Below are 24,869 nucleotides of genomic sequence, written 5' to 3'. Positions count from 1 at the left end.
TATGTAGGTTCAGGCATGGGGAGTGGGGATTGGTTAGGGTTAGGGTAAGAATACCAGGGTAAGTCAATCAGAGGCAGAATAAGGCGGGCCATGAGGCACGTCCTGTGAAGTCGACACATCTAGCGGATCCGATCTAGCATCTACCCTCGAGGAGGAGGCGGAGGCCATAATCCAAGCTGTTTATATACCTACTGCTGGAGGTGAGCGCTTTTTTTACATGTTACATTTTCTGATGCACTGAGCTGTTCTCAACACCAGGGGTCAGCATTTAGTTACTCTTCATGTCTGAGGCAACAGCAGCCCCACTCCCTTTAGGTTTCATAAAGCTGGATCATATGTTGACTTTTTGTGTCATGAATAAAAATGAAGACATTAAAAGCAGCTTTATGTGGTATGTTTGTTTATATTAAACATAAGACTAGGATAGCAGAGCTCAGCATGACTGAAAAAAACACGTTGTTCTGATTTGTATAACAAGGAAAGGAAAGCAGAATGCGACCTGTCTGATAGCCCCCCCCCCCCCCCCCACTAGTCAAATCCAACAGATATAAACACTCCTTCATACTTTATGTTCAATAGCATTTGTATAATCCATTATACAAAAACATGATCTTTTTTGCCTAATCTTACTTACTTTTAGTTAACTTTGTATTTCTTGCACTCTGGCTGTTATACTTTATACACTTGACTGTTTTTTTCTTTCTCTTATTTTGACTTAAATCTGACTGTGAGCAGCTGCAACTTAACAATTTCTCTGATGGGGATCAATAAAAGGTTCTAATTTTAAATCCGATACCCCCAGCCATCTCACTGCTAAAATCAGATAGGAAAAGATAATATCAGCTTCATCATACAACTACGCTTGATAAATACGGTTGTTTTTACTACTTTGTATTATTATGTGTTTCTATTTAATTGATCTGGTGACTTTATGATGCAAATGCACTATAATCATAATGTGAGCACATGCTGCAGCTGTTAAAAGCAGTCCATGTTGTAATGAAGGAATAAAAGCCCACATCTGTTTTTACATAGTGGCAAGAGCCAAAATGAACTTTTCCCAAGATTTTGCAATATAAATCGATACATATAATCTCTTCAGTGTGGAACAAAAAGTATTTTACGTTAGCTCATGAAGAAGTTTATACAGAATCCGCACCTTCAGCCTCGTCTAACGGGGACTGTGTCAACGAAAACTGAAAACAAACTGTTGATAAACTCAGGGTTCCCCCCAGTCTATTGTAATCCTGGTGGCCCACCAGGCCTAAGCCACTGGAAAAAAAAATTTGAATGTATTTTTACAACGTTTTTTTAAACAGTAGGGGGCTCAGTTATAAACTTAATGTAGAGCCCTATTGAATCTGATTTATAGCTTTTTAAAGTTCTGAATTTCGCGATTCCGTCCGTGATTCTGCTATCACAAGGACTATTGGGCTCTACATTAATGCTGCCGTCAGTCTGTGACTGGCCCCAGCCGGGCCCTCGTCGAAAAAAGACACTTACAACTTTTCTGGGGGAAACACTGATAAACCCAAATGCAAGGCCTCATCTTGCAGGCGGTTGGCTGCACACTGCCTACTGCAGTATGTAATTGTAGCGTCTTGCTGCCAGACATTTTGGCAACGCTGCAAAGCCTGACTCATGACTCTTCGTTTACTCCCTAATGCAGCCCCCCACCCTGACCGTACCACAGCATGCACATCTGGCTTCGTGTCTCCCTCCACACCTCGCAGAGCTCTCAGACACATCGAAGATGGAGCAGAAACCAAAGAGATGACGTAGCTAATCTGTGCTCCCAGAGTGTTGCTACAGAGAGAGTATGTGAAAGATAGGAGAGGAAAACAGAGAGGCCCTGCATACCAGATCTACCCTCCCTAAAGAATGCTCTTCTCTCTGTGGATCATAAATTGAAGGAGGGTGAGGACTTTTAACAGTAACAAAAAAGAACAGAAAATGTGTTAAGAAAAAAACCAGGCTACTGTATTAATCATTGGCTGTGTCCATGCAGTCAGCCAATGATTAACCCTCGAGGCGAGGATGTTTGCCTTCTAAAATTAGAGAGAAGGTGTGAACACACAGCTGACATCTGAATACCTATGTTCGCTCGAAGGCAGCGCCAAAAAACAGGAAACAAACAGGAATGACAAGTCTTGACCTTTTGCAGGGTTTGTGTTTCTGTTGGATGTTGTGACCAAGAGAGTTCTGTAACACTTTATTATAGGGTCAACAATTTCCTTGCTAGGTCCTGGAAATAATTATGTAATTTGGCACAAATGACAGGAAAAGTAAAGACTAAGATTGGAGACATTTGGTTGGGTTTTGTTGGGGTTATAAGATGTTGCTGATCTCCTGAGGAGTTTCCTTAAAAAGATCTGCTTAACTGAAATAAATCATCATTCATTGTTTTTTAGTATTGGAAACTTTATTTTGCATATACAACAAATTGCCTGTAGACAAATTTCTCCAGCAATTGATTTGATTTAATTAATTGAAAGTGTGCCAATTAAACACTCATTACTTACATTACATACATACTTACATACTCATGAACATAAATTATATTACAAATTTTGTAATGTAGCTGAATCAACAAGAGTGTTGTCAATTCATTGTTTTAGGGAATTATAGTTAACACAATAGACATACTTTTAAGTGTTGTAATTGTTGTTCAAGGAGTTAGATTTAATTAAGTGCTCCCGTAAAAAAATGAGTAAGTAGAACTAAAAGTGTTGAGTTGGTTCAAATTGTATCAAACAATGCACACAAAATAAAAAAATAGGTTCTCACAAAGCATGGCTTTTAACATTAACTTAATCAACTTAAACCGTTTACATTGGCCAATCGGAATCAAAGTTAATTTAACTTCATGTTTCTGAGGCAATGAATTTGAATACTTTTTTTAAAGTAAAGCCAACTAATTATATTTTACTTTTAAAGTTCTTTCCAAAAATATCAATTATAATTTACAATTACATATCAGTTTCTGTTAAATTATACAAAACTATGAGATCAGTTTCTGTATTCAACCACGAAAGAATCACAAACCCACTGAGATAAAATCAGTTTTTGTTTTATACAGATTTAATAAAAAGGTCTCCCCTTCCCTGGTTGGTTACACTTAGTTGCAATCCAGTATTTCAGATGACCCAATCACTTTGTCTTAATATGTATTGATTCAATATTACACCAAAAGTAAATGTTAAATACACACATTCCCTGATTTGTCTTTGGTTGATTTTCTCTTCCCTCCATCTCAGACCTACAGTATGTTGTCTTTGCTGTTAATACACTTAAAAGTATCGGTTTAATCATGTGAGGATGTGATGCCTCAGTCCAGTCTGAGGTGAGTGGCAACAATAAATATTAATAAACTTTAATCGCCACGGCTCAGAGGAGTCCACGTGTGGCGGCTGACGAAGCAGATTCCACAAGAGCGGTCCTCGGCAACCGTGCCGAAATTCAAACAGAGTGAAAATGCCACCGTCCTCGTTTTTGTTGTTGTGGAAACGTCCTCAGCCACAATGCTTCATCCAAACTAACTGATTCACATTTAAAAATAAAGGCACTAAAAGTCGAGTAGAGCCCACACAGTGTCCTTATCATCACAGTGTGTCACCTTGATAAAAAACTTGAAAAGAAAGTACACTTGTGACCATAAAAAACCGTAAGAACAATGAAAAAAATAAATTAAATCCCTTAAACTAAATACACTTTCAGGTTCCAATATGTGTCACAATGAGCTCTTTAGTCCCAGTCAAACACACACAGACACACACGTACACAGAGAACATATATAGTAAATGTCAAAATAGACCTTGGCCACTGCCAGCAGCGCTCTGACCGTCTATTTAGGACGGGGAGACAGGATATTTTAAGCAAGTGGCCAACTCATTTGCAGTCTTGTCCCTTGTCAACACACTGTATCGCACGGTAACAAGAAACGACTCTTAACTCAGCCAGATACTGATTGTATGATACGCTCTGAACTCGTCCTCGTAAACACGGTTTTGGTGATTTGCTAAATTTGGGCGAAGAGTAACAACATTTTAATCACTCTTTAAGTTTGTAGTAGCGTGTAAACAACACTTTAAAAACCTTTAAATGTTGTTGGATGCAACCTTGTCATCTTGCAGTCTCGCTAGCAGCGCTGTGATGCCAAAACACTCGCATAACAAGACAATCTATTAATGTGAATTAAAGTTCAAGCCCAAAGTTTGTTTTTGATCCTCTGCAGTCATTAAAATGAATTGGAGGTGGTAAATAAAATACCTACATCTGTTCAGATAAAAAGAATAAAGAAATAAAATCCCAAAGAATCATTGGAAGTCCTCAGGAGACCTGGAGATTTGTTATCTACTGATAACACTTCTATTTGTTTTACTAGAGCAGGGCTGACTCATTTTCCAATACATGTTTCTTTCATTCTCTGGAACTAAGACACAAGTGAGATAAGTGAGAAGTGGTGCAAAGAAACGGACAACGCCCTTCCCTCATAAAGTGTTGGACAAAAAAATAAATTAAAAAAAATAAATAAAAAAATCAGGAAATCGTCAAAGTCATAAGGATTCATCCTCTGAGGACATTGCATATTTGTACCAAATTTAATCATGATGCGTCCAATGTTTGTAGAATTATTTCAGTCTGGATCAAAGCGGACCACAAACATTGAGTGAAAAAATCTAATTTAATTTGTTTTTGCTCAGTTCAGAGTCATTTTGAGCCAAGGAAGGAAAAGTCGTCCATCTGTTTCCCTTCAGTACTGTGCTGGTAACTCGTGTGCAGATAGACGGGATGACATCATTTCTGGTTCGACCCAAAGTCCTTGTGCATGTAGAGTCGTATGAGCCCCTCCTGGTGCAGCTGCTGCCACAGAGTCATTTCCATCCGCAGGTCATGGTTGATGAAGAAGCCCACTCCGTGGTAGGTTTTGTCGTAGTAGTGGTCAGAGTAGTTCTTATAGTCTGGGGTCATGAAGCCGTACGCACTCACCTTCATCAACAAAAGAAAGCACAAAAACTACAGTCAGGATAAAACTAATTCTGCTGGCTGTCCTCCCCAAAAAACACGCTCCCATAGGTTGTTTGTTCAAGTAGCAATTACGACTCATCTTTACGTTTCTAGTGGCGGCGCCTGGTAAGACACGATGTGAGTCACGCATGTGCAGAACAGCCGCCATCTTTGACAGCTAGCTACGGCAACACCACTTGGACGAAGCGCAAAAACGAAATACTTTCTCCCACGAAATGCGTTTTTGTTCCTCTGGAGTGTTTTAATCCAAACCATGATCTTAACTTGTCTTTTCTGTATATATATATATATATATATATACCCTTTCGCGTTTCGTCTACTAACTATGTGGTTTGTCCAAGTGGTGTTGCCGTAGCTAGCTGTCAAAGATGGCGACCGTTTACACATGTGCAACTCACATCGTGTAGGGACTCCTATTGTGTGTTGACACTGCCCTCTAGTGGCCGTAGTAATTACAACGGAATCAAAGCAGGAAGTAATGTGTAAGTACAAGAGCGCCAGGTTCCCCGTTCCCCAAGTTTCTCTGTTTTTAAGGGCGGAAAACACTCCTGTGGGTCGTATTAAGGGGTAAAAATCAATGACCCATATCATCATATGGTTTGGAGGACTTGTTGAAATTCTGTCATCCAATTGCCTAAAAATCTAAACAGATTTCATTTTATAACCTTTTTAACCTTTTGACTCGTCTCCCTCAGCTAAAATAATTTTCATCTTATTTTCATTCCCTGCCCAGATACCACAGTTTGAAAGAAAGGTTGACAGTGACGACATGCTTTGAATCTGAGGCAATCTGTTGGGCATGAGACAAAGACCATTGCACATTTACGCAACTGTGGTTTGAATGAGTCACTGGCAGCCCATAATGAAGCTACACTTTATCAGGGATACGTGCATTTACAGGGCCAACTGCTTAGAGTCAAAACATTCTCATGCTATCAGACAAGTGCAGCCTTGTCCCAGAGTAAATACACAGATAACTGACAGCAACATGCAGTACAGTGACGAGGAATTCCACCTGGTCGCAAGTATGCAGTGCAGCCAACAGCATCACAGCGCCTGTTGACGGACGGTAAATGTCCTTATATTTGGTTTTCAGAGCTTTAGAACGAAGGAATCTGAAACAAAATCAGAACAAGAAGTGGTTAAAAGTTACACACACACACACACACACACACACACACACACACACACACACACACACACACACACACACACACACACACACACCTGTGTCACTGTGTGGGAACTTCCCACCGCAGCTCACTCTGGTTTCAGCCCTCAGCTTCGTCTCTTTTAATCTCATTTCCAACTATGTGAAATGTGAGCCCCGCTTTCATTCTGTCCACCTGCTCTGTGCTCATAATTCGCTCACCTGTTTCGGAGGTAACGGATGAAATCGGGGTGGTACATCTTTAGCTTTTCTGCCGACACGTCCTGTCCAAAGTACATGGATGGACTGTGGAACAAAAGGTGACATTATTACAACAATACACACAACAAACCCACACTTACAAAAAAAGGAAGTAAACGTTTATCAGAAAATAAGTGCTGTGCAATGACACATTCAATCTGAATGTTATGGTTTCCTGTACATGAATTAGTTAGCACAGTAACTCCTTTAAGAGTTGCGAAACTTGACAGGGTGTGAATACAGAAGTGGTAGAGATGACAGTTCTGTGGGTGAAGCAAATGCACTAACCCCTGGCCTACTATTTCACACAGGAAAGCTGCTCCGTACGTATGTATAAGCACATAGAGCGAGAAAAACACCTGTCTCAACTAGCTTACGGGAGTGTACAGTTCAGGGAAATATGAACGCCTGCACCACATTTCACTACAATCCATCCCATAGTTGTTGAAACATGTCACTCTAAACCAGGGGCCTGCAACGTTTTTAAGCCAAGGATCCCTTAACTAAAAGCGAGACGGAGAAGGGACCCCCTACTACATATATTGTACAAAATGAAGTTGCATATTAAACTGGGCCTACAATAACGTGTAGGGAATATTAAGCTATTAAAATAATAATTGTTGGCATGATTTTATAAATCATGTTTTAATGTTAAACATACATGTGGCACAGTGAATCCTTAGGATTAACTGTATCTGTGGATGGCTATCTTAGTGACTACATTACCTATAGGCAAGTAAGCCTATCACTAATGTTTTAACACGTCTTAACACAAATCCAACATATGATTAGCAAATATAAATCAGCCTATTAGTGAAAAAATACATTAGTGATAGGCTTACTGGCCTATAGGTAAATTAGTCATACATGTGTAACATTAAAACATGATTTATTAAATCATGCCAACAATTATTTGAATAGCTTAGTATTCTATGCACTAAAGAGGTATAAAGGCTTCAGGCCACCCCACATGTTACTGTAGGCTCAGTTTAATATGCAACTCAATTTTATAAAATATATGTAGTAGGGGGTCCCTGCTCCGTCTCTCTTTCAGTTAAGTGGTCCTTGGTTAAAAAAACCCATTGAAGACCCCTGATCTAGAGGAAAAGTCAGGGGATCACCACAGTTAGTAGCGTTCATCCTCTGGGGATCATGAATGTCTGCACGAAATGGCATGGCATCCATAAATGGCATAGGGCCAAAATAATAATAATAATCTGTGATCTGCTGCTACGTTAGGATGCAGCCAGACCTCTCAGGTGATCTGAGACAGCTCTGCTTTTGTTTTACATCGAGGCTGAAGACCTTTCTCTTTCTCCTTTTTCTGAGTAATTGTTCATTTCCTACACTGCACTGTAGCTTTTATTCTTGTATTTCACACCTGGCATATTGTATCTTAGCTGTTTTTGTATTCTCTTTAACAAATGTTAAATGTAAAGCACTCTGAATTACCTTGTTGCTGTAATGTGTTATATAAATAAAGTTGCCTTGTCATCCAATATTTGTTGAGATATTGTCATGTCTTGTCCAGTGTCAAGTTTCTGTTTAGCTGGTTTCATGTTTTCTGTTGGTTTTCCATTTCCTGTTTTATTTTGTAATCTCTCTGTTCTCCTGTGTTACAGGTTACACCTGTTCCTAGCCCTTGTGTCACCTGTCTCTTGTTTCCTCATTACCTCTTGTATTTAGTCTCTGTGTTTGCTTGGTGTCTTGTCGAATCATTATTCCGTTTTGTTCTGTCTTCTGTCGTGTTCTGTCGTGCCTGTTCGTGTAGTGCTCCTGTGGTTTTTCTTCCGGTTTGTTTTTGGTATGACTTTTTGTTGTAGTTTTTGTTAATAAATTCTGAACGCTGAACTGAACTGCATTTGGGTCCAAGCCTCGCAACTTTCGTCGTTGATACAGTATAGAGTCAGGCTCTTATTGAACTGTCCCCTTTTCCTGCTCTAACACCGCAAATGTCCTCGCTGTGGGACTAATAAATCTTATATCTTATCTAACAAGCTGTGAAGTGTTTTAAGATGTATGTAGTTCATAGCTCACTATATAAGAATAAAGATTAAAAACATAAGAACATTGTTGTGAGTCAAATTGCATGGTTACTACAGCGTGCGAGTGTTGCTCACTCTTTGCCTTTCTCAGGTCCTTGGTTCACCGGAGTGTGTGTCACTGCAGCCTTCATCAGCAGGTAATCACGGCCGTGATCTGGCAGGAACACATAGCGTGTTTCCTGTTGGAGAGCAGCAGAGTGTGATGTGACTTTTAATCGATCCGGCTCATTTGTATTTCTTTAAACCAATCCCAATCGTCTTGTGACGCAGTGACGGTGCCTCTGCTAAATAGTCTCGGGAAGGAACTTGTTTTGGTGGAACATTTGAAAAAAACATTTTGTAAAGGATCAGTTCCTGTACAACGGCGAGACAATTAATTATTTTAGCCCCAACTAAAAATGGAAAAGTTTTCAAAATTTTTAATATCAGAAATATGGGTTTTTCTCAACCAAATTGCCCAAAAATAACATGAATGGCTCCCTACAATGCTCTTTGCAAGTAAAATGAATGATTACTACTTTTATTGAATTTGAAAATGGTTTCACAACAGCATCCTGACTAAACTTAGACATATAGCAGTCTGCTATTATCCATCAACATATGTTCCTTAACTTTTAGTCAAAATAATTAATAAATTCTGCTTTTTTTTTTACTCAAAACATTGGTAAAATTTCATATAAATGAGGTTTATTGACTGTCAACTATTAAATGAATCGCCAAGTATTTTCGATTCATTGCTTTGTCATTTTTTATGAAAAAAAGTAAAACTTCTGATTCCAGCTTGTTAAATGTGAATATGTTCTAGTTTCAGTAAACTGAATATCTTTGAGTTGAGACCAAACAACTAATCTATTCATCCAGAAAATAATCAACAGATTAATCGACTGTGAAAGTAATCATAAGATGCAGACTTTTATATTTTTGGTCCTTACTTTAGACCAAGGTGGTCCTTTAAAGCCGGCGCGAGCATAGCTCCTCATGGAGTTCATCAGTGTGTTGGTGGAGAAGGTGTAGTGGGTGGTCCGAGACCCCACGTCCTGCTCAAAGCCCTTAATGATTGCCCCATTGCTCCTGGAGATCACAAGTGTCCACAAACACAGATGAAAACACACAAACACAACGACAGAACAACATTGACATCCTGATAGTATTCCCTTTAATCCGCCAGTCGATGCAGCAAACAAACACATCCGTCTGACTGAAGCAGCTCTTCACAACCCTGAACCTAAACTCTGTCTCATACAGAATTTTAGTTAAGACATTATGAGGCATTTGAGATCAGATTCTACCCAATCATTGTAGAAATATTTTAACAAAATGTGTGTATGTGCTCGTTGCAAAAGAGCTGTGTTGGTCATTGAGGAAGTGGTTAAAAGTACTCCGGGTGACCTATGATGCACAGAAAATTAAGCTTAAGTCACAAAAATAGTTGTCTAGTAGTCTAAAAAACAAGAAGACACCCCTATTGTGAGGATAGGATAAAAGCTTGAGGGAGAGAACAGATCGGAGCTCATAATTCAGACAAGATCTTGGTGGGCCAGTTCTGACTTGATGTCTGTTGCTAGGGAAACTTCGTCTCAGATTGATCCTTGTGTTCTGGTAAGTCCAATGAAAGAAGGCGCGGGAATTAATTAAAGGGGCGCTATGCAGTTTGTCATTTCTTCGCTGTTTTCCTCGCTTTTTGCTCACAGGTTTCTCCATAGAGCTCCCCTACAGGTTTCTCTATAGAGCCCCCCCCCCCTACAGGTTTCTATATAGAGCCCCCCCTACAGGTTTCTCTATAGAGTCCCCCCTACAGGTTTCTCTATAGAGCTCCCCTGCAGGTTTCTCTATAGAGCCCCCCTACAGGTTTCTCTATAGAGCCCCCCTACAGGTTTCTCTATAGAGCCCCCCCTACAGGTTTCTCTATAGAGCTCCCCTCCAGGTTTCTCTATAGAGCTCCCCTACAGGTTTCTCTATAGAGCCCCCCTACAGGTTTCTCTATAGAGCTCCCCTCCAGGTTTCTCTATAGAGCCCCCCTACAGGTTTCTCTATAGAGCCCCCCTAGAGGTTTCTCTATAGAGCCCCCCTACAGGTTTCTCTATAGAGCCCAGCCTACAGGTTTCTCTATAGAGCCCCCCTACAGGTTTCTCCATAGAGCCCCCCTACAGGTTTCTCCATAGAGCCCAGCCTACAGGTTTCTCTATAGAGCCCCCCTACAGGTTTCTCTATAGAGCCCCCCTACAGGTTTCTCTATAGAGCTCCCCTGCAGGTTTCTCTATAGAGCCCCCCTACAGGTTTCTCTATAGAGCTCCCCTCCAGGTTTCTCTATAGAGCCCCCCTACAGGTTTCTCTATAGAGCCCCCCTACAGGTTTCTCTATAGAGCCCAGCCTACAGGTTTCTCTATAGAGCCCCCCTACAGGTTTCTCCATAGAGCCCCCCTACAGGTTTCTCCATAGAGCCCAGCCTACAGGTTTCTCTATAGAGCCCCCCTACAGGTTTCTCTATAGAGCCCCCCTACAGGTTTCTCTATAGAGCCCAGCCTACAGGTTTCTCTATAGAGCTCCCCCTACAGGTTTCTCTATAGAGCCCCCCCTACAGGTTTCTCTATAGAGCCCCCCCCTACAGGTTTCTCTATAGAGCCCCCCTACAGGTCTGTTTCTCTATAGAGCCCCCCTACAGGTTTCTCTATAGAGCCCCCCTACAGGTTTCTCTATAGAGCCCCCCCTACAGGTTTCTCTATAGAGCTCCCCCTACAGCTTCAGAATAGATATTTGGCAGCTCCTATGTTTACTCGTGTCTGACTCCTCTCTCGGTCAGTCTGCCGTTTCCTCTTTCTCTGTTCCTCCGACAATGCTTTCCTAGCTTTCTGCTTCTTTTTTGCTGGCTCAGCCATGACGATAGTGTGAAAAACTCCATTGCTACCTTGTTAGCCGGTTCCTGAATGAGCGTATGTGTGCAGTGCCGTGAAGCAATTCGTTACATTGCGAGACCTGATATCACGGCATACTTCCTGATGCTGAAGCCAGAGGCTCGCCGGCCGAAAATTGCAAGGATGGTTTTTCCCGCTAGGGGGAAGCGAGACGACCACCATTCAACCCTAAAAAAGTCATATAACCATTCCAATGACTCCCAAGATGTTCAGTTAAGGTAAATTAAGCTAAAAAAAAACTGCATAGTTCCCCTTTAATAGGAGTCAGATTTGACAGGCCTTAGGGTCTCATTTGGACAAATTCCGCCTACACCATCTGACGTATAGAGCCTTGCATGGTCAGGCACCTGTTTATATCTCGGACCTGCTCCCTCCGTACACTACTAACCCTCAGGTCTTCTGACCAGGGATTACCGGAGGTGCCACGCACTTGTTTCAAAACTAAAAGGTAACCGTTGCTTTGAAGTGGTGGATCCAACCCTGTGGAACGCTCTTCCTATTGTCTAACGTTCCGCAGTCTCGGTTGATGCTTAAAGCAGCTGAATACGCACATGTTTAACCCTCTGAGGTCTAAGGGCATTTTCACATATCTTCTTAAATTTCCTTTTTTAAGGTATTTGCATATAACTGATCCCTGTGTGTTCCATATCAATGTTCAGAACAAACTCAGCTTTCTGTAGAGTGACACCCACATCTGTCCCAGAGCAATATGTAAAGAGATAATTTGGCGCTAAATCTGAAACGTTGATGTTCGCATTATAAAATTCCTCAAATCTCTTTTCAAAACAAACCATAACTTATGTGTTGTACATATTGTTTTGGTGCTTGAAATGAGTTTACCAAAGTCTTATAAAAAGGTTATATATGATTTAAAATAGTAGATAAATGTCTGAAATGAAATTGCTTTTTGAGTAGTTTTGTTTTGAGCGTCTTTCGTCCTCAGAGGGTTAAACTCTCTTTTGTCTCATGTTTGTAACTCAGTGTTTTTAAGTCTTAATCATTTATATCCATTGGTATTGTATTTCTTTTTTACTTGCTCATTTTCTGTTTGGGTTATACTGTATACTTTTTTATCATGTGAAGCACTTTGTGACTTTGTCTGTAAAATGTGCTATATCAAATCAACTTATATTAAAAAAAAAAAAAAGTGCTGTCTGTGGGAGAGAAAGCTCCATTTGGAGTGAAAAGTGGGTTTTTTTGTACTTTATACATATACAAAAAAAATTTTAAAAGAAGGGAAAAATCCAAACAAAGCATTATAGGGGCTCTTTAAGAAGGCCAGAGTCAGCATCTACCTGAAGACGTAGTGATGACTGTCGATCTCCTTCCCTTTCTTTGAGTCCTTCAGGATCCCTCCGTTCCCCACCACGGCGCAGCGGATGCACTCGGATTCATTCCTGCGATCTTTCCAGTCGTCAAGCAGCTGCCAGTTAGCAGAAGAGTTGAGGACAGACAGAGTTTCCTCCAATGCTGTGACACAGAAAAACAGAATTAATCTGGATGAGATTGATTTAACACAGCCTTAAAGGCTTTAAAAAAAATATATTTAAAAAATCCCTGCATCATGAGAAAAAGATTTAGTTGCTGAACCACATATTCTTTTTTTCTTTTTTTGGTTGCCTAAGTAATTGCACCTGCCTACAGATTCAGTTATTAGTGATTGGTCTGAACAAGAGAAAAAAAAAAAACAAGGATCCATGTGTGAGCACACAGACAGGAAGCTACAATTATCTCAACACGATAAGCATCTTAACAGTCATGAGGCCCAGATGTCCTAAATCAAATCATCCAAACTACTTTGCATCTTCTGTCTGGATGAAGAGTACACCATAGGCTTTAGACAGCTTTTGGTCTCCACACAACACGTGTAATGCATGTGTACTTTGAATTTTATTTGCATTAGTCTCGCTTTGCCAGACGCTGTGGAGGAGGGTCTGGCTAGTCCACACAGCATTCCGGGATGAGAGAAAAACGTGCTCTGGTTTATTGGCATTTCTTTAAACCAATCACAATCTTCATTTTATCAAAAATAAAAAAAAGGGGAAAAAAAATTAGATACCGAAAAAGAATAAGCAAAAACTCACTCTTGGGTAGAGCAGGCGCACATATACTTCGAGGTTTATGCCTCGACGCAGAGGTCCAGGGTTCGAGTCCGACCTGTGATGATTTCCTGCATGTCTTGCCCCTCTCTCTCCCCTTTCTCACCTAGCAGTCCTGTCCATTAACGGTGGAAAAGCCCAAAAAATCTTAAAAAAAATAAATAAATAAACTCACTCTTGTATTCTATCCCGCCCCAGCCATGTGCTCCTGGGTAGTGGCTCAGGCGCTTGTGCTGTTCATGAGTGACGTGTTTGGACCACTGCAGGACAGGAACGTCTCTCCGAAACCGTCCGCTCCATTCTGTTTTGGTGACCCGACTTCGGATACCGTCGGGGCAGTTCTGAGGGAAGCAGAAAGGTAACACAGCCTTGTTGTAAGCAAACCGCATAAAGAAAGTAGAGATGTTCTGATACCGATACTGCCTAAAATGCTATTATTGGTATCTGACAAACGCGCCTGGCTTTTAAAGGGAATGGGAGATGATACTGATTGGTTTATTGCATGTTACGCCCAAAACACACCTCTGATTAATGAAGACACTAAGTACAACCCTTTTGAATCATGGGCCTGGCGCACAGACCCTTTTTTCCGCTGTTAAAACTTGCAAAAGTGGATTTGTACACGCACCTGCGCCAGGCGCTTCACGCTGTGCACTTAGATCGTTAAAACACGGCCCATTCTCTGCGTTTGTTCATGTTTCACTAAAAGTGAACCTGAGCCAGGCCAATGACAATGATAGCAATCACATCACATCCACACAGGGATAGTAGTATACAGCTGTTAAAACATAGTAAAAAAAAAAAGTTTAAACACTGGTATGGGATTGGTACTCAGTATCGGCCGATAGGCAAGTTCGGGTATCGGAAAGGAAAAAAATGAAAGTCTGATGTCCACTCTACGACTGCAACACACATTTACAGCACGTCCCTTGTGATCATTACAAAGCCAGCATCATTAGTTCCACTTGGCAGGGTGCATGGCCTCATGATTAACCTCCAGACTCTCACTGGAGCCAATTATCTTGGAATTACACAGCTGTAAAAGAACAACGCTTACAACAGGAGCTTTTTATCCATTGACAGACATAATCATTAGGAAATTTCCATGGGCACACTTTGCTGATGCGCTAAATATAAAACCCCATGCGGGCAGAGAAGGAAGCATGAAGAGGTTCCACACATGCAAACACGTCAACAAATGGATGGCGCTACTTTATCTCTTTAATCGTGTTATCTGTCGCTGGTTCTCTGTGGAATCAATTATCGATTCAGCCTGTGCGTGTGTTCCCCTTTTATGTAACAGCTCAAAGCCTAAACTGCAGCTTAACTGAGTTGATCGTTTTTTTACTTTAAAAGCTGCAGCATACAAAAGTACAGTGTGTGCATGGCATGAAATTCCCAGGAAGAAGATTGGGATTCACCGTATGGATGCATTATTTTGTTACAGAACCCTGTGAAATGCTGTCATGAGACGGGCAAAGACTTTGAGGTTTTTTTTAATCTTATATTGTGCGTTTTCTCATCCTTTCCCTCGGTGGACCATCTGACAGCTCAGAGAGAGTCTGTGTAGAGGACACATTCAGGATGGGAGATGGAGAAAACAGAGCCAGGCAGAAAGAGACATGGCTTTATTTTCTATGAAGCGTTTACTGGAAAGATAGACAGATCCACCCAGTACAAATGGGGCAGCCGCCCTATGACAACATCTCCAGCCTGATGAAAACCAGAAGCCTGGGCAGTCTCAACAAGTTCTGATGCCCCACAGATATGATGCACCAGACCAGTGGTTCCCAGACTTTTTCACATCAAGGACCCCTAAACTGACACAAATTACACCACAGACACCCATTTGATAAGATTTCTCCCAGGGTTTTATTACAGAAAGTGTATGAAACCCACGACCAAAAGGGTCATACATTCTGTGTCATTAGCCGCTTTCTAACCGGAAACCGCTATTTCCGGGTCAAAAACCACTGCTGTGGAGCAGGAAGGGACATGGGTGTATTAAGAGAACGGGAAGGGGCAGTTGTAACCTACGGAGCATGTGCAGAAGCATAACCCGAGTTTACACCGGTTAAAGTGTATACATGCAAGAATACCCCAGTTACTAAAGGAGTTATCTAGGTCTGTTAACCGGGGTATAGGAATGTTTACATGGCATTTGAGGAACCGGGGTATTACCTTAAAGTGGCCATATTGTGCTCATTTTCAGGTTCATAATTGTAATTTGAGGTTGTACCAGAATAGGTTTACATGGTTTAATTTTCAAAAAACACCATATTTTTGTTGTACTGCACATTGCTGCAGCTCCTCTTTTCACCCTGTGTCAGGTCTCTGTTTTAGCTACAGAGTGAGACATCTCACTGCTGTAACATCTTTGTTGGCAGTCGCACATGCGCAATAGCTAGCTAAGATTACATGAGTTAGCTAGCTGTTTCTCCAACTTTGGCCTGTACGAGGCAGGATTAGCCGGGAGACTTCTTCTAAACGAGGACACACTTCCAACTTTGCGTGGAATACCTGCAGAACAGGGACATGTAAGTAGTTCTATACAATTTATTTTGTAGATTAGGGTGAATTTGTATGTGTTGTAGCAGTGTTTTGCCATGGAGAACGAGAGAACATGCTAGCGCTAGCATGCTAACAGTTAGCCCCCTAGCCCCCTCATTTTGGCTAGTTACGTAGAAAGCCGTGCAGATTTTGAACAGCTCACCCAGAGACTGAAGGCAGGACACATTCAGAAACCGTATCTCACTCTAAACAGCATGGATGTTTTTTTTTTCAAAGTTTGTATGCATGTGGAAGCACCAGAGACACAAAATAACACCCCAAATCCCAGAACAAGTGATTTTTTTCATAATATGGGCACTTTAAAGGTGCTGTAGGTAGGATTGGGAAGATCCAGGACTTAGCCAAAAAATTTGAGCCCCTCCCCCCCAAGGGAGAATGAATGTGTGTGCGTGAGCAGTGATTGACACGCCCCCCTGGCCCTGATTGGTGCATCTGAACAGGGAGTGGTGGATTTTTGCAAATCGCACTACAGGCTGTAGGTGGAGCCAGAGGAGCTGGATTTTTTTTAAATTACTGCTTCATGTAGTTCTACTGGAACATAGGGTCAGTTTCAGCAAATATGACAGAAAGTTAGTTTTATAAGTCTTACCTACTGCACCTTTAACCCGAATATAATCAGGTTTTTAAACTGCATGTAAACGCACCGACTAAGGGCTGGAGCCCCTGAATCTGAGCCAGGGGCAGGAGAGAAAGCTAAATATTCTTCTTCAAAAAATAACGTTAAAAACATTAAAGGTCACATCATGGTGCTCTTTGGATGCTTTTATATAGGCCTTAGTGGTCCCCTAATAATGTATCTGAAGTCTCTTTCCCAAAATTCAGCCTTGGTCCAGAATTACAGCCACTAGAGCCAGTCCCACAATGAGCTTTCTTTAGGATGTGCCATTTCTGTGTCTGTAGCTTTAAATGCTATTGAGGAGGAGAGAGCAAGGTGGAGGGTGGGGGTGTGGCCTTGACCAACTGCCATGCTTCGCTTGTTTGCAAGCCATGATGTCTCTCTCTCTCATGGGTGGGCCAAATTCTCTGGGTGGGCAAAGCAGAGAAAGGGGAGGTAACCTTTCCCCTTATGACGTCATAAAGGGAAGATTCCAGATTGGCCCATCTGAGCTTTCATTTTCTCAAAGGCAGAGCAGGATACCCAGGGCTCGGTTTACACCTATCGCCATTTCTAGCCACTGGGGGACCATAGGCAGGCTGGGGGAACTCATATTAATGTTAAAAAACCTCATAAAGTGAAAATGTCATGCCATGGGACCTTTAAGGTTATTTTTGGGACTTTTTTTGCCTTTAACTGATAGGACAGCTATGGACAGGAAAGGGGCGGGAGAGAGGGGACGACATGCAACAAAGGGCCACGGGTCAGAATCTAACCCGGGCCGCTGTGGTAAGTACTGAGCTTTGGTACATAGGGTGCACGCTCCACCAGGTGAGCCAGCATGGCGCCACAAGAAAGCAAAATACAAAAACATGACTTTAGAATAATTTGAAAAGGTGCTATAGTCACATAAGCAGACTACACACAGGGGCTTTCTGCACAGACAGATGAAATGTGCACATGTAGGACTCACCGTTTGTGGTCGGATGTCTTCACTCATGTAAGTGTCTCCGATGTAGGGAGGCTCTGTTGTCTTTACCTTGTCCAGGGAATTGTTCTCTGCTGGTTTGTGTTTAGCAGCTGTGACTGTTTGAGTCTTTGGAGTGGGAGTCTGTGGGTGCTCATGCAGAACTGTTCCAGAGAAGAGCTCTGGGGGAAGGATGGAGGTGGGGGGCAGGTGGCTCGACTGGTCACTGTTGCTCTGTCTGTCCAGAGGCTCCGTAGAGTTTTGTGAGCTGCTGTGGAAGACAGAACAAGATTTGGCGGTGAGCCCAGCAGTATGGAGCTAAGTCAGGGCCAAATGTTTTGTTAATTTGAAAAAATATATATAGTTGAAAAACTAAAGCTTGAAATTGAAAATTTAAGTTTTGGTCTAAAACTTGAAAAATAAAACCATGTATTCAAACTAAAAATAAGTGTACCATTTTTTCTTTCAGTTTGAATAAAATTTAGATTAAATTCTGGAATTATTTTGAATAAATTATTAATTTTCATTTTTCACTTTTATATTTGTTTTCAGTTCCACATTTCATGTTTTCAGATTCCTAAACTTATTTTTTTTTTACACCTTCAAATCTTTTTTTTCAGTTTCAGATCTGTTTTTTTCAGTTTCAGATCAGTTTTTTTCAGTTTCAGTCTTTTGGCCCCGATTTTGCGTAGGGGGCGTGGCTTCAACTCAGAGGGGCATGGAATTATGAGTGACAGCCTAACAAAGAAGGCAGAAGACTCTCCTCAGTCAGGAAATTGTGTTACTGCGAGAACTATGACTGAATGCTTTCTATCCACCATATACATCTGATTTTTACTAAACAAACTGATGCCAGTGACAAAATTCCTTTTAAAAAACCGGTTTTGGACAACAGGTTGTACCAGTTACACTATAAGAGCAATAAACTGTGCCAGATTGTGCAGTTCAGCAGGAACAATGACTTCTCTCACTTCCACGTACGACTTTGAATGTACGCACCACAGTATTCACTCGGCAGTCAGCATGGCGTCCGCTCGGCCAAGGCAACCCTGGCGCCAGCGCACAGGTAAGACATGTGAAAGATGTCAAAGTCGTACGTGGAAGTTCAACTATATTCCATTCCATGGTGTAATGGTTGCTGCCCCCTCACAGCGAGGGAGAACTAATCACTCAACGAAATCCCGACTGTTCACTGTCCTGGCTCCCAAATGGTGGAACGAGCTCCCCATCGATATCAGGATGGCCGAAAGCCTACAGATCTTCCACCGAAGGCTAAAAACACATCTCTTCCGACTACACCTCGGATAAAAAAAAATTCTTGAACCTGCACTTTCATATGGCTCTTTGTAGCTTTGCCTATTTAAAGCTAATGTATTTGCACTTACTACTTGTTGTCTGGAGTTTGAACCTTCACAGTTGAAAGCACTTAATTGTAAGTCGCTTTGGATAAAAGCGTCAGCTAAACGACATGTAATGTAATGGAATATATATTTTTTCAAATTAACAAAACATTTGGCCCTGATTTAGCTCCATACAGCAGCAGGTCACTGCTGGAAATAAATCATCTCTCTCTCAACATGCTCTCATGAGATGCATTTTCTTAAAAAGGAATAGTTCAACAAGTTGGGAACCGTGTGCTTAAGACTGGGTACTGAATGCAATACTTTTTAGGCACAGACCAAATTGCCTTTAAAGTATCGAGTATCGAAAAATGCTTTGTCATTCAATACCTAATTATAATACTTATAGAGTAAATCTCATCAGCCCTAAGTGTGCTCTTGATGAGGGTCAGAGGAGAAAATTGATATGTCTGACCATTACATTTCTAGCTGGAGCCAGCAGCCAGTTACCTTAGCTTAGCTTAAAGACAGGAAACAGAGATGACAGCTAGCCTGGCTCTGTCAGAATCTAGCACCTCAAAAGCTCACTAATCAACATGTTATATAATTTTTGTTTGATACACACAAAAAGAGACATTTAGAGGTGTTGGTAGGGGGATTACTATTAAGCAGTCTTCATGCTAAGCTAAGATAACCGGCAGCTCTTAAGACACATATGTGGTATGCATCGCCTCGACTCTAGACAAGAAAGCAAAAAAGCATATTTCCCTTAAATGTCAAACTAGTGTTTAAAATGTATTATTGCTGTTTAATTTCAATTCCATTACAAAATAAATAGTTGACAGACGGACACATTTTACAGTTGAAAAGAGTTAACAGGACGTGTCTGTGGTAAAAACCACCTCGGGGTAAATGGGAAAAGGGTTTTATTTGGTAATCTGGGTGACCCAACCCTTTTAATTAAGTTAACTACTTTAATTGCTTTCCATTAATTTCCACAAAATAACTAAACACATGACAAAATGGGAGGATCTGAAGTTTATTTCGAAAAATAAAGTTGATTTATGACTCAGTGCATAACTTGGAAAACACATCACAGTCATGAAGAAGAGGGTGGAGGCTGCATTTTGTCTCAGCTTTTAAGATTATTTATTATTTTTTTGGGGCTTTTCCGCCTTTAATTTCCAGTCAATTTCTTTGACAGCTAGGTGAGAAAGGGGAGAGAGAGGGGGAAGACATGCAGGAAATCGGCACAGGTCGGATTCGAACCCTGGATCTCTGCGTCGAGGCATAAACCTCTCAGTATATGTGCGCCTGCTCTACCCACTGAGCCAACCCGACCACTGTCTCAGCTTTTAAAAAGGTTTGTGTGCTTTTCTCAACTAACTCAAGCTTCACTTACACATTTTTTTTTTGCCTAGGCTCTTACACAGCGCCCGCACACTATGCTTGTTACACACACAGGAATGCACAGCAGCACACACACATGCAGAAGATTGGCCATGTGTTCCTGCCATCCCATATGAAACGTGTATATGTGGGATGGAGTGAAGGACGACAGCGAGATGCAGCTGAAAGCTCTGGAAAAAGATAGTAAGTGGACCTTGAGTGAAGATTCTTTTGTCAAACAGTTGGAAGGTTGATGGTTTGTGTTGCCGCGGAGACACCACTGTCATAATCTGCTCAAAGTGCGCCCACATTGTGCAGACAAAGCCCTTTGACTGTTAAACTCACAACAATGTTTTTTTGTTGTGAGTTGACCGATAACACTAGTCTCGTCAAAGATATTTCATGGAGAGAGAAATCCTGTTGTTCAACACCGAAAACAAAACTGTAGTCTCTGCAACCATGGCACTTATCTTTACCCTGATTTAATCTTTATTATGAGCCTGACACACCAGATGCAGCAGCTAGATCACCTCATAAAGCCTGGTAATAACACTAAAGTGCAGTGAAGTAGCCTAATTAAACTGGAACTCAAACTTGTAAATGTTAAACAAGGATCAAATGTTGCAGAGAAGGCAGGACGTATTTTAAATGTCCGCTCCAAAGAGTTTGTAGAGAAGAAGATTAAATAAAACATGACATTTAAAAATGTTGCCCTATTTTTTCATTTCTTAAATAAATTACTTTATGAACAAGGCATTACATGCAGGGCTTTAAATAGACACCAGCCAACCCACACAGGTCGGGTACAAATTTACTTTGGCAGGTAACATTAGGCTTGTTCCAGATGAGCTGAGCTGAGCCTGTAAAGTGGGCGAGAGCTGGCGGCGGCAGCCGGGAGTGGGGGACAAAAAGCCGCGGTCAAGTCGGACAGTTTACAGTCATCAGCAGCCATCAGGCTGAACAGGAAGTCACAGAAACACTCACCTCCTGTTAGGTCCAATTCCAATTTAATAAAATGTTATCAGACCCATATATCAGCTTGTACACAGTCTCCTGGTGTTTTATGACAGAGTAGCTGTTAAAATGCTCTACATGCGGTCTGTTGCTAATGTTAATAAACAACAGACTGTAGATGATCTGAACTGTAGTGATAGTCTCCCGGACTTCTAAACGTCACCATCAGCCACACAACATGGGTTCTGTACAGAATAGGCCTTTATATCAGACAAATAGCAGTTAAAATCCCTCCAATTCAAAAACAATTAAAAACAAAGTTGATATAAAACATCATTAGATCAGCTGAGAGCCAGGCGTTTCCCAGCATGCCCTGGGTCTTGCAGTCGGTGGAAAGCAACGGCACTGCCTGGCTCTCAGAAATGCGGCCGCCTTGAAGTCCGACACAAATCGACCCAGCATGCATTGGGCGGCGATCACCTATTGTAAAGTCACTAGCCAATTTGGCTGGTGATGAATGAAGCAAAGAACACTGTGACTGTTTGAATTGGCAGGCTGCAGAAATGATACGACACGTCAGCGTTGCCAGATCTCTCTCTCTCTCTCCTGTCAAAAAAATGTGGGCGGTTTTGTGCATGTTTGACTTAGAAACGTAATCTTTATCTGGCAACACTGCTTGTAGTACTAATCCTACATTTCCCATTAACACTATGTTGTGACGTGTCGTACAACCATTGGCTACGTGTCTAGAGTGTGTGCTATCGATTACGAGCTACGCTGAAACGGAGAAGGCGACCGGGAAGGCCAACGAAGAAGGCGTACGAGAAGACGTATGTAAAAAGCATACGTAGAAGGCCAACAGAGAAGGCCAACGGAGAAGGCATACGTAGAAGGTGTACGTAGAAGGCCAACGAGAAGGCCAACGGAGAAGGCATACGTAGAAGGTGTACGTAGAAAGCCAACGAGTAGGCCAACGGAGAAGGCATACGTAGAAGGTGTACGTAGAAGGCCAACGAGAAGGCCAACGGAGAAGGCATACGTAGAAGGTGTACGTAGAAGGCCAACGGAGAAGGCGTACGTAGAAGGCCAACGGAAAAGGCGTACGTAGAAGGCAAACAAGAAGGCGTACAGAGAAGGCAAACGAGAAGGCGTACAGAGAAGGCGAACGAGATGGCGTACGTAGAAGGCCAACGGAGAAGACAACCGGAGAAGGCGACCGGAGAAGGCGCGAAACAAACCAGAGGAGCTGAAATTAAAAGTTATATAGAAAAGGAAAGAAAAACATGTGGCTAGTCGAAAATCTGATTGGCTGGTAACTTTTCTTCTTCAAAATGTGTTTATTATTAGGATAAACCCCTTGAGATGTATCATCTCGTTTTCGAGGGGGTCCCAAACTTTTAAAACCTACTAGCCTTGTTGGCTGGTGATCAAAAAAGTTCATTTAACATTTCATTTACATGTGTTTTGTTTTGAGGGAGGGAGGGTCAAAGAGAGAGAGATTATGTTTTCTTTATAATAACTACATTTCTTATGTTTATTTTAGATTGGTCCGATACCAATACAAGTAACTGAAAAGTCTCCAATACTGCCTAAAATGTTGGTGTTGGTATCGGTATCGGCGAGTACTGCAGGTTATGCACCGATCTGATAACGTAATTTAGCCCTGAAGAAAATCTACTTTAATGTAGTTTATTTAAAAGAAAGTTCTATGGCAATCACTGTTTGTGTTCATTTGTCATATAGAGGCAGGCTGTACAACAAAGATCACATCCATACAGGGACAGTAGTATACAGCTGTTAAAACATAATCAAATATATTTCACACTGGTATCAGGTCGGTACTCGGTATCAGCCGATACACAAGTTCAGGTATTGGAATCGGTATCAGGAAGCAAAAAATGCTATCGGACCATCTCTAGTTTATTTTTCTTTTATTGTTTTCATTTTAATATTTTTATTTCCCACTAAAAAGTTACATATTTCAAGGATTTCATTGTGTTCTTTTGTTCCTTGACTATTTAATACATATTTAATATTGATATACTTAAGTGTTCTGAACATACTGTACATTCGTTTCAATATTCACACTGTGCTGTATCAATATGGATCATGGCGATAAAAGCAACATTTTTATTTCAGTCCATCAAAACATGCAGAAAGGAGCTACATCAGGAAGTGAAGACGATATTTTTACACAGGTTTTCAAATTAGAGAACAGCATTTAAAATGAAAGACCTGCGAGCTTCACGCGCCCAACCTTCCTACCATTTAGTGTCTGAAACAGGCCTTTGAGAAACAGTCATCTTTTCCATTTCTTTCCGCCTGACTTAATGCATTTTATCCAGAGCAGAGCTGCTGACTTTTTAAACCTGGAGCGCTGCCCGTTATAACAAAGCGTACAGTTCACATACAGCGTGTAAGAGACCACCTCCAGTGAAATAACTCCGGGAGATTTTTTTCATTAGTGCAGCCGGAGCGCTGTGTGGCTCCTTTGTTAAAACCACAATGATACAACTAGAGGGGAATAAGTGCTGGTTACAAAAAAAACCATGGAACTTTTCATACCACTCATGATCTAAAAGTTTAACCCTTAAACCCCCTGTCCCATTTCACTGCTGAATCTGACCTCATTTCTGTCTCTCCACGAAACTGCCTGCTCTCCTCATCTGGCTATGATTGAGGCAACTTAAAACAATGTATGGATACACAGTGCGGTTAAAGTATTGTGACTGCGAAAGTTTTTTTTTTGTTTGTTGGCTTTTGAAGCACATTTGATTGTAAATGAAATGCTTCTCAGCTTCTTCCGATGGCCGTCACTTCACATAAAAGATTTGTGTTTGTGTTGTCTTAACTTTTCTCGCTGGTTTTAATAAGGCGGGGCTCAGTTGGAAAAAGGTGATGTCACGTACTGTAGAAATATTTTATTAACAAAATGTGTGCATGGGGTACCCCCAAGATCCTCCAACTTAAATTCAAGGCTTTTTAAGACCTTTTTAATACCATTTCAAATGAAATTCAATGCCAACTTCGTACCCATTCCGACAGAAAGGGGAAATGTCAAATTTGTATACATTTTAAACCCTAGAAAATAATTATGTACAAGTAGGCTTTTATTTAAAAAAAACAAACAAATTATTATCAGTTATCAGTAATCAGTTATCAGTAAATTATCAGTCATATTTAATACAATTTATTGGATTATAATATAATCCAATTCATATTATAATATAATCCAATTCAGATTATAATATAATCCAATGAAATAAGATATATTACACTGCATAATGAGCACTTTTACTTTTGGTACTATAAGTATATTTTGATAATACTTTTGTACTATTACTTAAGGACGATGTTGAATGCAGGACTTGTAACTGACTGAATTTGTTGTTGCTCAAAACCTTTTCTAGTAAACTCTGGGTACACAAACAATGTTGTCAATGCTTCCGTTCAGGTGTAGAGCCCCTGGTGATACTTGGAGCAAAGTCTCATGTTGTGTCGAGCCTTCTTAGTGGTTTAAAAATAGCAATTTTGAGGCAATCATAGAAGTGTCCCTAG

The 24,869-nt window shown here is 41.1% G+C and overlaps 1 protein-coding gene across 3 annotated transcripts in view; it reads right to left on the bottom strand.

Moving 5' to 3' along the window:
- Positions 1-3,212: 3,212 nt before the first annotated feature.
- Positions 3,213-24,869, bottom strand: part of st6galnac (ST6 (alpha-N-acetyl-neuraminyl-2,3-beta-galactosyl-1,3)-N-acetylgalactosaminide alpha-2,6-sialyltransferase) — a 29,314-nt gene continuing 7,657 nt past the window's right edge. For 2 of the 3 annotated variants that reach the window (XM_031314976.2, XM_035997648.1), the window contains exons 3-10: positions 17,635-17,899; positions 13,671-13,836; positions 12,692-12,866; positions 9,417-9,555; positions 8,560-8,663; positions 6,401-6,484; positions 6,044-6,143; positions 3,213-4,989 (exon numbers count right to left, since the gene is read on the bottom strand). In XM_031314976.2, the coding sequence (XP_031170836.1) occupies positions 4,798-4,989; positions 6,044-6,143; positions 6,401-6,484; positions 8,560-8,663; positions 9,417-9,555; positions 12,692-12,866; positions 13,671-13,836; positions 17,635-17,899 (1,225 nt within the window). In that variant the 3' untranslated portion in view covers positions 3,213-4,797. The remainder of the gene's footprint in view (positions 4,990-6,043; positions 6,144-6,400; positions 6,485-8,559; positions 8,664-9,416; positions 9,556-12,691; positions 12,867-13,670; positions 13,837-17,634; positions 17,900-24,869) is intronic. The other variant, XM_031314977.2, reaches the window with a different exon arrangement.

The sequence above is a fragment of the Sander lucioperca genome, chromosome 22, assembly GCF_008315115.2.
Source record: "Sander lucioperca isolate FBNREF2018 chromosome 22, SLUC_FBN_1.2, whole genome shotgun sequence".
Taxonomy (NCBI): Eukaryota; Metazoa; Chordata; class Actinopteri; order Perciformes; family Percidae; genus Sander; species Sander lucioperca.
The sequence above is the reverse complement of the archived record's forward strand: the minus strand, read 5'-3'. Positions and strand labels throughout refer to the sequence as shown.